Here is a 15,686-nt window from a genome sequence, read left to right on the forward strand (position 1 = left end):
ATTTTGAACTTTTTTTAATAATTTAAACAAAATTTTAACATTTATTTATTTTTGAGAGATAAACAGAGCACAAGTGGGGGAGGGGCAGAGAGAGAATGAGACAGAATCTGAAGCAGGTTCCAGGCTCTGAGCTCTCAGCATACAGCCTGACGTGGGGCTTGAACCCACAAACTATGAGATCATGACCTGAGCCAAAGTGAGACACTTAACTGAATGAGCCACCCAGGCGCCCCTTTAATCATTTACTTTTGAGATAGCATGCAAGCGAGCAAGGTGCAGAGAGAGAGAGAGAGAGAGAGAGAGAGAGAGGAGCCTGATGCGGGGCTTGAGCTCACCTGAAGCAGGGCCTGAACTCACAAACCATGAGATCATGACCTGAGCCAAAGTCAGATGCTTAATCAACTGAACCAGGTGCCCCTAGAGTTTACAAATTTGAAAAAAAATAAATTGGAAGGTTCTACTCCTAAACATTACTTAGCCCACACCTTCTCATTTTTCACCCACACAGACCATTATTGCTTTATAGTGAATCAAGAATAACTTGATTTAGCCCTAGTTCCTAATATATGCATTTTATTGATTCACCCATATATGTTCACCCTGTCCTCAATGAGTTCCTAAAATGTATTGCCATTGCACAGGTGCCACAAGATTGAACAAGACATGAAACTTACTAGCTTGTCGAAAGGCAAATCAATGATAGATTGGATCACAATTACTGCCAAAATAGAGGGGCTAAAAAGTGCTAATGGAGCAAACTAGTGGGGGAAGGATGTAGTAAGTAAATATTTCAGAGAAAAGTCCCTTTCTACCGGCTGGGTGTTTAAGCTACTCATCCTATTCATCTTTCTTGAAGGCATTCTAAGTACAAGAGACTGAATAAGAACAAGAACTAAATTAAATGTACAAGGGGTTATCAGGGAAATGCTATTTTCAAAGGAGAAAGTCTCACAGACCACTTTGAGGATGACATATCAGTTGGCTGGGCTCACTGATGGTTGTACCACAGTGCATCTTATAATTCATATTGTATATTAAGTAGACATCAATATGTGCCAAAGGGCAAATATTAAATGCTTTTTTATTTTGGAAATCAATGATGATACATATTTCTGGAAGGTACATTTATATATGTGGGAAGATGTTACATAAATAATTTAGAGAAACAAAGAACATATTAATGAGACAAATTCACATTTAGTATGTTTGAGAAATCTTTGAACTTAACAGCCCTAATAGTTGTCAGCATTTGTGGGGCAGTTTCAAATACTTAAATATCACATCTTTGTGTTTAAAAAAATTTTTAAAGGAGACTTTATGTTTGAAAATTCCTTTTCTGTATTACCAGTAATTCTATGCATCAATGGACTAGTATAGGTTTTTGCTGTTGTTCTTTTTTTAAAATTCCCTTTAGAAGGTGACAGTAATTAGATGCTGGAGACCTCCTTGCCTACTGACCCCCAAAGTCTGCAATGTCAGAAATCATTATTTATAATTAGTGCCAGGGCACAGCCGAGCATTCTCTACATCCACTGTGGGAAGCTCTTCATGAAATCTATCTTATATAACCCACAACACCTGTGAGCAAGCTTTTCCCAGAGCTGTGTGGTATTACTTCTATCCATCCAAAAAGTGTACTTCACTGAGCATTGAGGCATAATACTTTGGAAGGACAGAGTACATGTAAAAGGGCAAACTGAGGAAACAATATAGCTTTACATGCTGGCATGGTGACGATATGAACTTTATGGTAACCAGGCCTTGGAAAATGAAAGAATAATGAGAAAGCATTGCTTGAGAGCTAATGTCTTGCACGAAACATGAGAGTAACCAGGACTTGGAACTGGATTTCAGAATCTCCTAGGGTAACTACTGATCTTCAAAAAGGGAAAGATGTCTGAATTTGGAATTGGGTAAACGTTCATACCTGGAAAAGTCTGCTTATACCTGAGTTAAACCACTTACATATTTCATTGCCCTAAATTCTCCTTTTTTGCAGTCCTTTAAGTATGTTTAAAACAATTTTTTTCAGATGTTTCTGGTAGGAACTGTTCATAAGTTCAATAAACATTAAATGCCTGGATAATTTCTGAGATTCCAGACTGTGTTTCAATAACTGCAGTTATAAATACATAAGCATATTATAACTTAACATATTTTAGTTATTATTAGAATTACAAAATAATGTGCCAAAAACTTAAGACAATGTTAGAAAAATGTTTTAATGGACAAAAAGACACGACCAATGTAAATTTTTCTTCATCTGCAACCAACATATTAGCCACTTGTGCCCATATATTACTTCTCCTACTCATCACATCTCTGCATATAAAGTGACATATTCACAGAAGAACATTTAAAAAACATGCTTATTTTTGGAATGTGGGGGGTGAGAGAAAAGTAGGACCATGTGATCTCTACCATCTCTTTCAGCAATAAAATTCTGTGACTATGGTCTAAAATATGACATTTTTGCCCATTAAAAAATTCTGGGTATGAAAATAGACATCTAAATCAATGGAACAGAAGAAAGACCACAAAAATACACCCACATATATATGGTCAATTAATCTATAACAAAGGAGGCAAATACAATGGAGAAAAGACAGTCTTTTCAATGAATCGTGGTGGGATAAAAGAATAAAACTGCACCATTTTCTAACACTACACACACACACACACACACACACACACTTCAAAATGGATTAAGGGCCTAAATGTGAGACCTGAAACCATAAAAATCCCAGATGACAGCACAAGCAGTAATTTTTCTGACATTGGCCATAGCAACGTTTGTTTTTTTTTTTTTTAGATGTCTCCTAAGGCAAGAGAAACAAAAGCAAAAATAAACTACTGGGACTACACCAAAATAAAAAGCTTTTGCACAGCAAAGGAAACTACCAACAAAACAAGAGTACAACATACTGAACGGGAGAAGATATTTGCAAATGACGTATCTGATAAAGGGTTAATATCCAAATACATAAAGAACTTCTACAACTAAACAGCAAAAGACTCAATCTGATTTAAAAAATGAGCAGAGGACCTGAAAAGACATTTTTCCAAAGATGACATACTGGTGGCCAACAGACACATGAAAACAAGTTCAACATCACTCATCATCAGGAAAATGAAAATCAAAACTACAATGTGGTATCACCTTACACCAGTTAAAACGGCTAAAATCAAAATGACAAGAAGTAAGTGTTGGTAAGTATGTGGAGAAAAAGGAACCTCCATGCACTATTGGTGGGAATGTAAATTAGTATAGCCACTGTGAGAAGAGTATGAAAGTTCCTCAAAAAAATTAAATACAGAAATACCATGTGATTCAGTAATTGCACTACAGGGTATTTACCCAAAGAAAATGAAAACACTAATTCAAAAAGATATATGCACCCCTATATTTATTGCAGCCTTATTTACAATAGCCCAGATACAGAAGCAACGTGTGTCCATCAGAAGACAAATGAATAAGGAAAATGTAGTGTGAACATACACACACACACACACACACACACACACACACACGGGAATATTATGCAGCAACATAAAAGGACAAAATTGTGCCATTTGAGACAACATGGATAAATTTAGAGGATATTATGCAGAGTGAAATAAGTCAGAATGAGAAAGATAAATACCATATGATTTCTCTTATATGTAGAATCTAAAAAAATACTCAAACAAAAAGCAGAATCAGACCCATATAGAAAACAATCTGGTGGTTGCTGGGGGAGGGGGGTTGTCAAAATGGGTGAAGGGAAGTGGGAAATACAGGTTTCCAGTTATTGGATGAATAAATCATGAGAATAAAAGGCTAGGTAGGCATAAGGAATACAGTCAATGATATTATAATAGTGATGTAATGGGACAGATGGCAGGTATACTTAAGATTAACAGCATAATGTATACATTTGTCAAATCACCAAGTTGTATACCTGAAACGAAGGTAACATTGTGGTTCAAGCATATTCAAATTTAAAAAATTTTAAAAAGCAAACAAATGGGTAAACAAACTTAGATAAGTCCATACAATGGAATTACTCTACAGCAATAAAAATAAACTACTGATGCATGCTACATTAATGAATTTCAAAATAATTATGGTGGATGAAACAGGATATCTGGAAATACCAAAACAGATTTTATTAACTTCTCCTTATGGTAGAATATATTACTCAGACTCTGAAATTCAAATATGCCATAGAATAAAAGGTAGCTTTTGAGTATGTTATGCTATGTCTAACAAAATAAAAAGGGGAAACTGTAGGTTTAAGGCTATATTAGTTCCTCTACCACCTGTTCTTTTTAGATGTTTTAATGGTTTCTTGAGTTCTACATTTCCGTATTTCTCTTCTGTTAGGTTAGGCTGAACTCAACAGAGTAGGGTTTGTGATGCCACCTTTAGTTAATTTTTTAACGGCAAATCTATGGGATCTTGTAAGTTGTTCTAAAGGTCTGTCACCATGGTTGGCATCCAGTAGATGCACAGTGAAAATTTGTTGAATAATATTTATTTGCCTGTGGTTGGCTTTTACCTATTTCTATTGCATGGTTTATATGACTGATAAAGAAACCGAGTCACTATAAAAACCTGGTTAGTGTCCATGGTTAATGTGGTATTACACTTTCAAATGGAATATGCTGACAACTCCTAGACTCAATCAGAGCTTTTAAGAGAAGAAACTGAGTCACTATAAGCACCTGGTTAGTGTCCATGGTTAATGTCGTATTACACTTTCAAATGGAATATGCTGACAACTGCTAGGCTCAATCAGAGCTTTTAAGAGAAACACCTTCTTAAATTAGGAGATGGAGTAGTAGTGTGAGTAGAACAGAGAATGGTGAGCACAGGAATCTTTGAACACATCACAGTCCTGGAACAGGACCGTCTAGAACTTAGCGTCAAATTGTTGTTTAATATGGCACTAATATGCTTAGGTAAAAGTCATCTTAAAAGTTTTAATTCAACAGATGGGTATCCTGTACTCACAGAAGCTACTGTGAGGTATATTTAAAAGATGAGAATTTTAGATTTAATTATACCCCACGGTATTATCTCACTTCCACACAGGTCTTACTGGGATACACTGGAGCATATAATGGAAAGAAAATGCAGAGGCAACTGAGGCTATGTCACTTCAGAAATAATAATGGTTTCCTTTTCAAGGAATTTTCTTAAGGTTCTTATGATTCTTACGTTATTGGGATCAGAAAGAGAAGTGTCAAATAGTATGTTAGAGAAGGTCATATTTGCAAGCTTATAAGAAATGGTACCTTGAACTTCCTCAACTGGTTGGGAACAATTTGAGTGTGTTAGAATTCTTGACATTCCGTAAGTGAGGCCAATCTCTGAGTTTTTATATAGCTCTAGAATGCTGTGGCTTGGGAGATAGAGATTATGAGATATTTATTTCTGCAGTAAATTTTGTTCCCACAAAATGGCACATTGTGACTATGGCACATTTTATACACTGAGTTCATATACGAATTCAAATTCCTAATTTGAAAAGAACTCACTCAGGTATTGATTGCAAATATGTATTTTAGTAGTTAGGCCTAATTGGTAATTGCTGTAATTTACTTTTGACCAATTATACATTCCCAGGAATAAAGTGCCCTTTGCACTGTTATTCACTATCCTCTTCTATTTTCTTCCTTGTAACTTCTTTCCTTCTTTTCTGTATTCTCCTTATCTGCATCCACCTTATTCACACCCTTCTTTCAACTCTCTTTACCTTCATCATTTTGTCCTTGTAGAGCAGTAAAGGCTGGATTTGGTTGTTAGTCAGACTCCATGGGCAATTCCCTCAATGTTTTCATTGTTTACACAGAAGCATCCAAATGTATAGCAAATACACCAGCTTGAAACCTCCCCACCGACAGACGCATCCAAACAGGAGGTTTCTGGATGTCTTCTGGTAGGTCGGTCCTGTTCTGCTACCAGAAAGAACAGCCTACACCCATATGCACTGTTGCTCCTGAATGCAAGGCCTACATTAGCATCCACATGGGCTGGGTCTCAGCCAAAACTTAGCCTTTAGCACATACAGTGATACCAAAAGATGTGACAGTGACAGAGTTTTGGAATACTGTTTATAGCATGCTGTTCTTTGGCACAGTTCTTCAGAATCTAAGAACAGATTTTTCCTAATTGTCCCAAGTCACACTGTTTATTATAGAAATCAGACTTTTAAGATGATTATGGATTTGAAGGCAATTGATCAACTCAATATTAAACTCAATATTTATTGTAGATGTTTTGGAAATTGTTTTAAAATGTTGCAACAGAAACTCATGCTCGAAAAAAACCCACCTAATATATAGTATTTTTTCAGAGTGGGGTGAAAGGAATATTAGCAATGGGATAAATACAATAATCCTTGACTCTAATTAGGGAAAAACAGTGAAGATCTATCCGTAAAAGTAAGTTGCTTAAGAACTGAAGCAAATATATTTAAATACACTTCACAAACACACAGGCAGTTTGAGCAAAAATGTTTTTGCGTAAGTATCCATTTATATTACACATAAAATCCTGTTTAAAAATTAAATACTTCATGTCACTTATACACTCTATTTTGATTATGGTAGATATGGGCTAATAACACATTAAATCATTAAATATTTTTGTTATAAGTGATTTGAAAGAGTAATCACAAATTCCTAAGTCACAGGAATATGCCATAACAAAGAAGGATAATACCATTAAGAAATCACTGTCTTAGCTTAGGTTTAAAAAATATCCCTTCCTGGGGTGCCTGGGTGGCTCAGTCGGTTAAGCGTCCGACTTCGGTTCGGGTCATGATCTCATGGTCAGTGAATTTGAGCCCCGCGTCGGGCTCTGTGCTGACCGCTCAGGGCCTGGAGCCTGTTTCAGATTCTGTGTCTCCCTCTCTCTCTGACCCTCCCCTGCTCATGCTCTGTCTCTTTCTGTATCAAAAATAAATAAACGTTTAAAAAAATTAAAAAAAAATTAAAAAAAAAATAAAAAATATCCCTTCCTTTGCTTAACACTGTACTTTGAAAATAAAATGATGCAAAAATAAATATGAAAATGGCTACAAAATTATCATAAGAAGTTCTGTAAGGTTAGTGTTATTAGAGAAACAGATCTTTAGTTTCTTCTAAGCAAATATCATTTTTTTAATTTAACATTTTTAAATTTATTTTTGAGAGACAGAGTGACTGTGAGCAAGGGAGGGGCAGAGAGAGAGGGAGACACAGAATACAAAGCGGGTTCCAGGCTCTCAGCTGTCAGCAGAGAGCCCAGTGTGGGGCTTGAACTCATGAACCACGAGATCATGACCTGAGCTGAAGTCTGAAGCTCAACCCAGTGAGCCACCCAGGCACCCCTTCTTCGTCGTCTTCTTCTTCTTCAATTTTTAAATGTTTATTTATTTTTGAGAGACGAGAGAGAGAGAGAGAGAGAGAGAGAGAGAGAGGGGAGGGGCAGAGACAGAGGGAGACACAGAATCTGAAAAAGGCTCCAGGCTCTGAGCTGTCAGCACAGAGCCCGACGTGGGGCTCGAACTCACAGACTGTGAGATCATGACCTGAGCTGAAATCAGAAACTTAACCCATTGAGCCACCCAGGTGCCCCTGGGTGCCCTTCTTCTAAGTAAGTATCTTGAGAGGCAATGAGACTTTATTTATCTGATACGATTTTTGTCAAGAAAACACAGCTGTATTTTTCTGTCCTTTATGTTTGTTACTCTAGGATGGTTCACCTAAACTACAAACTCATTAATTGACACTCAAGAAATATATAAAAACAAATGCTATTTCCTGGTGCAAAATGTATATAGCCCTTTTTAAAAATCAGGCATAAACTGCAACCAACATGGAACCACCAGTGTGGATGATTTGGAACTACCTCCTTGCTCATTCTCACAGGCACACTGCAAGAAAGGAAGACCCTGGCCTAACCTTAAAGCCCAAAGGGTGTAGGTGAAAAGGTCTATGCCTTATTCCAAGCAGGCAAATATTTTTAATGCATTGCATTCTGGGAAAGTATTTTGGAAAACATGAGTGAAAATTAAATCTCATTCCTCTTTGTGAAGGCAAAGAAAATGAATCCCATAGACTGAAAGTTTATTATTTAATCTGCAATTTGAATAGTGTAAGAATGACTCCTCAAACTTTACTTTTGGCCTTAGAAAACCTATAAACTGTGAGATGAATGTTCTGTCAGTCAAGAAAGGCTAGGCTATTTCTGTTTAACAAACAACCCAGTGTCTTGGTGGCTTACAATCATAAAGTTGTATTTTTCATTCATGCACATACCCAAGATGAGGTGTAAGCTGGCTACACATTTCCTTTAGTCTATCTGGAACAATGCTAGTTCTTTTGACAAGGGGAGGAAAGGGACACACCAATTACCCACTGGCTCCTAAAGGTTCTGCCCAAAGGAGATGCCAACTACTTCTGCTCACATGCTATTGGGCAAAGAAAGTCTTCGTGGCACACTGGAGGTCAATAAGTTAAATGAGGAAATATAATCCTTTCTCTCACTGTTAAAAACTGAGAACAAACTGAGGGTTGATGGGGGGTGGGAGGGAGGGCAAGGTGGGAGGGAGGGCAGGGTGGGTGATGGGTATTGAGGAGGGCACCTTTTGGGATGAGCACTGGGTGTTGTATGGAAACCAATTTGACAGTAAATTTCATATATTAAAAAAAAAAAAAATCCTTTCTCTCATCAGAAGAAAGTATTTATAAACAATAGTCCAGCTTACTAGAGACAAAATCAGGGAACATAATTCCCAGGAGTAACATAAAGGAATTGCCCTTACTATGGACTAAAGTAGAGAATGTTGGATTGACAGGCATTTGGATGTACTGTGACCTCCTGGTTAAGCAAAATGACCACAAAACCAGATTCATTGTACCAACCCTTAAGTATCAGGGAAGAAGTGCCAAAATATCACGTTATCTAAAAGTAGACAAATGATGTCCATTGTTAAGCATAGAGCAATGAAACAATAAGTAATTTCCTAACTTGTAAATTCAAGAAAGTTCTTTATTATTGGCCTAGGTATGGAAAAGAATTTATGTCTCAAATAGCCATAAGCTTGAAGTGAAAAGTCTCCTAAAATGCATCTTCTCAGATTTGGGCCCTTTTCTTCCTAATCTTATATTCAGGTTGGTTCAGGAATCCTGAAACTTCCTCAGAGTAAATTCTCCAAACAGTTTTATAAGGAATCCATAGTTTTGGGGACCCAAAGACCTAAGCCTAATGGAAGCTTGAAACTCTTTCTCTGCCACTTTTGTTTTAATGAGAAAATATTTCAGTGTAATCACTTTTGCCAGACCCAGATAAAAGGTCCAATTTAAAAATTTAATTCTCAGAAAATTTTTATAGATTTTGAAATAGTAAATAGTAGGAACACTTCCAGGTGAATTATTCAATGTAAGCAGAAAATTCTGCCGTCACTAGTAAAAATCACAAACCTTATAAGTAGGCAACAAAGATCCTGTTGCCCTAAACATTTTGCTTTTCTAAGCAGTAGGCCATAATGTCATTTTAGACAACAAAGCAAACATTGGCATAGAAATGCAAGAGCTAATCTCAGGAGTTTCAGATAGAATAACTTCTGGAAATTGTTAGTAGCATCTACCATTTACCTCCTTTTCAATTTTTTTACAAAAGAGGCATAATCTCTGAGGGCCAAGTGCTCACTTCAGAAGTTTGAATGTTATGTTTATCAGTGCTACAGAAGGCAGTGGAAATTATGACAATTTATCTGTTCTGTTTCTGAAAAGTCATTTTAGTCGAGTATTTTTTGTTTTAAAGAAATAATTGTTAATGTTTTGGGGACAGATATTAATTACAGTGTTTAAATTCAAGAATCCCTCTCTGTGAGAAGTTCTCATTCACTGCATTTTCATCTATGGTGGATACGACATGATTCATTTATGTTGTCTTTTTTCCCTCCTGCTGGGTCTTCCCTCGCAAAATGGCGCTGCACCATCAGCAATGACTCAGAATGAGGAACATGATGAAGCTGCCTTTCCCACAGTATTTATGTGTGTTCAAGCTGTGAAAAGTGTCACGGCAATACTCCTATTCTGTGTCAGCCGAACTCTATTTGCTCATATTCATATCTTGAATTGACTATAATTTAAACCTGGCTATTTGGGTTTTTTTTGTTTGTTGGTTTTTCGTTTTTTATAAACTGTCACAAAATGAAAGGCATATTTCAGTAGTGGTTTGGGACCCCTAAATAGGAAGCCAATTTTTAGACAGATCTATACCATTCCCTCTTTGGGGGTATCAATCCTTAAAATAGCAGGTGAGAGTACATTTTATTAAATGGATCATTCCAATTCAGATCCTGAGTGGTCTTACTTATGGATGAATTGTGTTGTCATCCCAAGAAAGCCATTTAACCTTTCTGAAATGAGAGGCTTCTGGTTTTGAAGCATCCAGTGTTCTGGGCTTTCAGATGGCTAAATTAGAGACTGAGAAAACTCAAGTAATCGTTTGTAAATCATTCTTAGGATGAGAAAGAGAAAAAAAGAAAAAAAAAACCCAAAACTTCAGGGGATACCTACTGACATGTTCTTTAAATATGTTTAAAAATATTTTTCTTTATATTTTATTGGAGACATTGTGGTTTATTGAATATGCATATTATATTTTAATATATACAGTATGCTTAGCAAAACTGCCATTATTGAGTAGTTTGGAAATAAGGCTTCTTTTATAAATTTGTTCACATAAATATAGGAAAACTCCTCAGAAATCATGTCAAGAAAAACAGTTTACCTGAGTTTGCAGGTGCATGATAAAAATATCCCAGTGCCCAGCTTCTATTTGTACCTGCCAAGATGAAGGCAAACAGGTAAAACTGTGAAATATTCCCATGGTTTCTGTGTTTTCTTCCATCTTTGGTCACCCTTCTTTCTTCACAGAATAGGAACTAATATCTTATGCCTTTGGCTGATGGTTTCTCCATATGGTGGTGCCACTATTGTTATTTAAAAAAATACTATGTAAGGTGTGTTCAACAAAGAAACTTATGGAACAGAAAGAAAAAAATAAAAAGAGAACACATCAATTATCTGTCATTTCACCACCCAAAATAGCTGATGATAACATATGGTTTGGCCCTCCGGTGATTTTTCTAGGTCTATTCCTCATCTCTACCTAGGCTCCCTTCTCTTTCCTATCTGCATACTTCTTCTAAGTGATATCACCCTTGTGTACTTTTAAAAACTCTCCGGTTTAAAATCTTCCATGGCTTCCTACTGCAATTTGAATAAATTTCAAAGTCCTTATGATGTTCTCGTGGAGTTTTTCCTTCTATATGACTTGTACAGTCTGGTTTGTCTTCTCTCTTCCCTTTCATCAATTTTCTATTGCAAAAACAATTTGTTTCAGCGATAATTTACACAGCCTTAGTGACTTAAAACAACACCTTTTTTTTTTTTTTTTTTAAATTTTCCACTTCTGGAAGGCAAAATGTAAAATGGGTCTCATTGAGCTAAAACCAAAGTGCTGACAGTGTGGGTTCCTTTCTGGAGGCCCTCGGAGAGAATCAATTCCCTGCCTTTTCCTGTTTCTAGACACCATCTGCATTGGTTGGCTCATGGCCCCCTTCAAGACCAGAAACATTGGCCAAACTTTCTCAGGCTATCATCCCTCTGACTTTCTCTTTTCTACTTCCATCTTCCAATTATAAGGACACTTGGGACTACACTGGACCCACCCAGACAACCCAAGATAATCTCTTTAAAATCAGTTCATTAGCAACCTTAATTCCATCTATACCCATAATTCTTCCTTGCTATGTAGCAACATATTCATAGATTCTGAAGATTAGGATGTGGACATCTTGTGTAGAGGGGGTAGAGTGTGGTATTCTGTTTGCTATACTTCCAAACATTCCATGGAGAGTCAAAGAAAACTCATCGATACCTCCAATATCATCAAGCATGCAGATCATGGTGGCCCAGTGAGAGACACTGTGATGTAAAGAGTGCCATACTGTGTGCCCAATGAATTAACTGAGAATTTGGAAATGGTGGAATACTGCAAATGAGAAAGTATAAGCGGTGAGAAGGACATTCAGCTAAGGTTTATAAGGGATAATAAAAAGACTTGTTTCATGGTACCGACACCCATTTACTTTGATTTACTAAATAGGCACTGTTTATTTTTCTTTTATTTGCATATAATATCTTGGGAAACAGGTGATATGTTTTATTGGCACTTGGGAAGTGGTTTCATGGCTGTCAACACAGCTGGTCAAAGATGAATGAAAATCTATTATGGAACGGCCCTGGGAATATGGTAACGAATAAGACCCAGGACTAGCTTTCACCAGTTTAATGAGGGGATCGCACAGGTGATCACTAAGTAAGAACTTTCACATAAGTTTCAGAGGTTCTTACTGAAATTCAAGAATTTAACCAGGACACCTAACCTCTGGATCAGGGAGGTTCCAGCTATCTTTCCAAATGGAGATGACCAGCTGTTAAGGGAGGAATTCTGATGAAGGGAAAGCTGTCAAAGGGTATTCTTTTTTTGTTGTTGTCATTTTACTCCCAAGAACTTCATGAGAGAAATAATCTTATTTCTCTTGATCATCATGGTTTCCTCAGCATGTAGACTAGTTGCTTGCTGGTACCCAGTAGGTTCTACACACATATCTAATGTATATAGGAATGATCATATGCTTATAAAAGATGCAGTTTTCTTTATTAAAAAGACAATAGTGAACGAACTTTTTGGTAGCATATTTTGCTTTCAGTTATAAATATGTCACTATCATTGTCTGATCACATTTTGACAATTCAATCCCAAATAAATGCTTCTTTAAGCAGGCCTTTCTATATTAGAGATCCTTTTACACCAGTCACCTCTCTAATATTGCGTCACACTTTCCTAAGGAGCATACATTCTACTCCTCATTTCAGAAGTGTTGTCTACTGAGCAACTATTAATAATTTGTGTTGTATTTGTGAAGACTACTGAGCCAAAAGAAAAGCTAAATTAAAACAAAACACCAAAAAAAGTCCCTATTGTTAGAACCATAGGGACAAAACATTTGAAATGGCATAATTATCTATAATATGGGACATATGGTTTATTATATTAGTATAACAACTAGTTGAAACACACTTAGAAGACTGTGTAATTAGACTTTTATGACTGCTGAAAGAAATCTACCAAAAACTACAAAATAGCTCTAGTGTAATTTCCAAAGTCCATCAATATTTTGAAATCCTATATGATGTAACAATTTCCTAACAAAATTAACTCAATAAATGATTATTCCTATGTTAGATGTCACCATTGTTTCATAGATTGCCATGTAACAGCAAAGTGTATCTTCTTCATCCTATTTCACTTCTTTCTCCACAAATGATTATTATAACATTTTTAAAAAATTTTTTTAATGTTTATTTATTTTTGAGAGAGAGAGAGACAGAGAGAGAGAGAGAGAGAGAGAGAGAGAGAGAGAGAGAGAGAGACTGTGTGAGTGGGGGAGGGGCAGAGACAGAAGGAGACACAGAATCTGAAGCAGGCTTCAGGCTCTGACCTGTCAGCACAGAGCCTGACATGAGGCTCAAACTCACAAACCGCAAGATCATGACCTGGGCCAAAGTTGGACGCTTAACCACTGACCAACCCAGGCACCCCGATTATGATATTTCTTAAATGGCTAGTGATTCATGGATTGGTATACACAATGATACTATTATACTCATCCAGTGTAACATTTAGTCTACATTTAAAATGACTGTGAAAATAGGGTATCAAAATGGATAAGAAAATAAGACCCATCTATATGCTGGTTACAAGAGACCCATTTTAGACCTAAAGACACCTGCATATTTAAAGTAAGGGGATGGAGAAACATCTATCTGCTAATGGTTGTCAAAAGAAAGTTGGAGTAGCCATACTTATATCAGACAAACTAGATTTTAAAATGAAGACTGCAACAAGGAAGAACAACATTACATCATAATTAAGGGGTCTATCGACCAAGTAAATATCTATGCTCCCAATGTAGAAACACCAAAACATATAAGTCAATTGGTTACAAACATAAATAAATTAATTGACAACAATACCATAATAGTAGGGGACTTCAACACCCCACTTACAGCAATAGACGGATCTTTTAAGTAGAAAATCAACAAGGAAACAGTGGCTTTGAATGACACACTGGACCAGGTGGACTTAACAGTTATATTCAGAACATTTCATCCTGAAGCAGCAGAATAAGCATTTTTCGTGAGTGCACACAGAATATTCTCCAGAATAGATCACATACTGGAACCAAATCAGTCCTCAAAAAGTACAAAAAGACTGAGATGATACTTGCATATTTCAGACCACAATAATATGAAATTCGAAATGAATCACAAGAAAAGAATTTGGAAAGGCCGTGAATACTTGGACATTAAAGAACATCCTACTAAGGAAATGATGGGTTAACCAAGAAATTAAAGAGGAAATTAAAAAGTACATGGAAGTTAATGAAAATAAAAACACGGCAGCCCAAAACCTCTGGGATGCAGGGGAAGTATATGGCATAAGAGGGAAGTATATAGAAATCCAGGCCTTCCTAAAGCAGGAAGAAAGGTCTCAAATACACAACCTAACCTTATACCTAAAAGAGCTGAAATGAGAACCAGAAATAAAGCCCAAAACCAGCAGAAGAAGGGAAATAATAAAGATTAGAGCAGAAATCAATGATATCGAAATCAAAAAAAGAGAACAGATCAATGAAACCAGGAGCTGTTTCTTTGAAAGAATTAACAGAATTGATAACCCCCTAGCCAGAATGATCAAAAACAAAAAGGAAAGGACCCAAATCAAATCACAAAAGAAAGAGGAGAGTTCACAACGAACATAGCAGAAATACAAACAAGAATAAGAGAATATTATGTGCAATTATATGCCAACAAATTGAGCAATGAGGAAGAAATGGACAAATTCCTAGAAACATATAAACTACCAAAACCGAAACTGGAAGAAATAGGAAGTTTGAACAGACCCATAACCAGTAAAGAAATTGAATCAGTAATCAAAAATCTCCCCAAACCAAGAGTCCAGGGCCAGATGGATTTCCAAAGGAATTCTACCAAACATTTAAAGAATAGTTAACACCTATTCTTTTGAAGCTGTTCCAAAAAACAGAAGTGGAAGGAAATTTTCCAAACTCATTCTACAAGGCCAGTATTATCTTGATTGCAAAAACAGACAAAGACTCCACTAAAAAGGAGAACTACAGACCAATTTCCCTGATGAACATGAATGCAAAAATTCTCAACCAGATACTAGCCAACTGGATCCAACAATACATTAAAGGAATTATTCACCAGAATCAAGTGGGATTTATTTCTGGTATGTAGGGCTGCTTCAATATCCACAAATCAATGTGATACATCACATTAATGAAAGAAAAGATAAGGACGACATAGTCCTCTCAAGAGATGCAGAGAAAACATTTGGCAAAATACAGCACCATTTCTTGATAAAAACCCTCAAGAAAGTAGGGATAGAAGGATCATACCTCAAGATGCTAAAAGCCATATATGAAAGACCCACCTTTAATATCATCCTCAGTGGGGAAAAACTGAAGGCTTTCCCCCTAAGGTCAGGAACAAGACAGGGATGTCCACTCTCGCCACTGTTATTCAACATAGTATTGGAGTCTTAGCCTCAG

At 36.5% G+C, this 15,686-nt stretch overlaps 1 protein-coding gene across 13 annotated transcripts in view; it reads right to left on the bottom strand.

Annotated features, from left to right (window-relative positions):
- The window catches only part of DGKB (diacylglycerol kinase beta), a 713,599-nt gene that overhangs the window by 125,409 nt on the left and 572,504 nt on the right, over positions 1–15,686 (bottom strand). For 6 of the 13 annotated variants that reach the window (XM_042967496.1, XM_042967490.1, XM_042967486.1 and 3 more), the window contains one exon: positions 10,772–10,825. The exons of the other annotated variants lie outside the window; for them this stretch is intronic. In XM_042967496.1, the coding sequence (XP_042823430.1) occupies positions 10,772–10,825 (54 nt within the window). The remainder of the gene's footprint in view (positions 1–10,771; positions 10,826–15,686) is intronic. 13 annotated transcript variants of the gene reach the window in all.

This window comes from Panthera tigris, chromosome A2 (assembly GCF_018350195.1).
Source record: "Panthera tigris isolate Pti1 chromosome A2, P.tigris_Pti1_mat1.1, whole genome shotgun sequence".
NCBI classification, from domain to species: domain Eukaryota; kingdom Metazoa; phylum Chordata; class Mammalia; order Carnivora; family Felidae; genus Panthera; species Panthera tigris.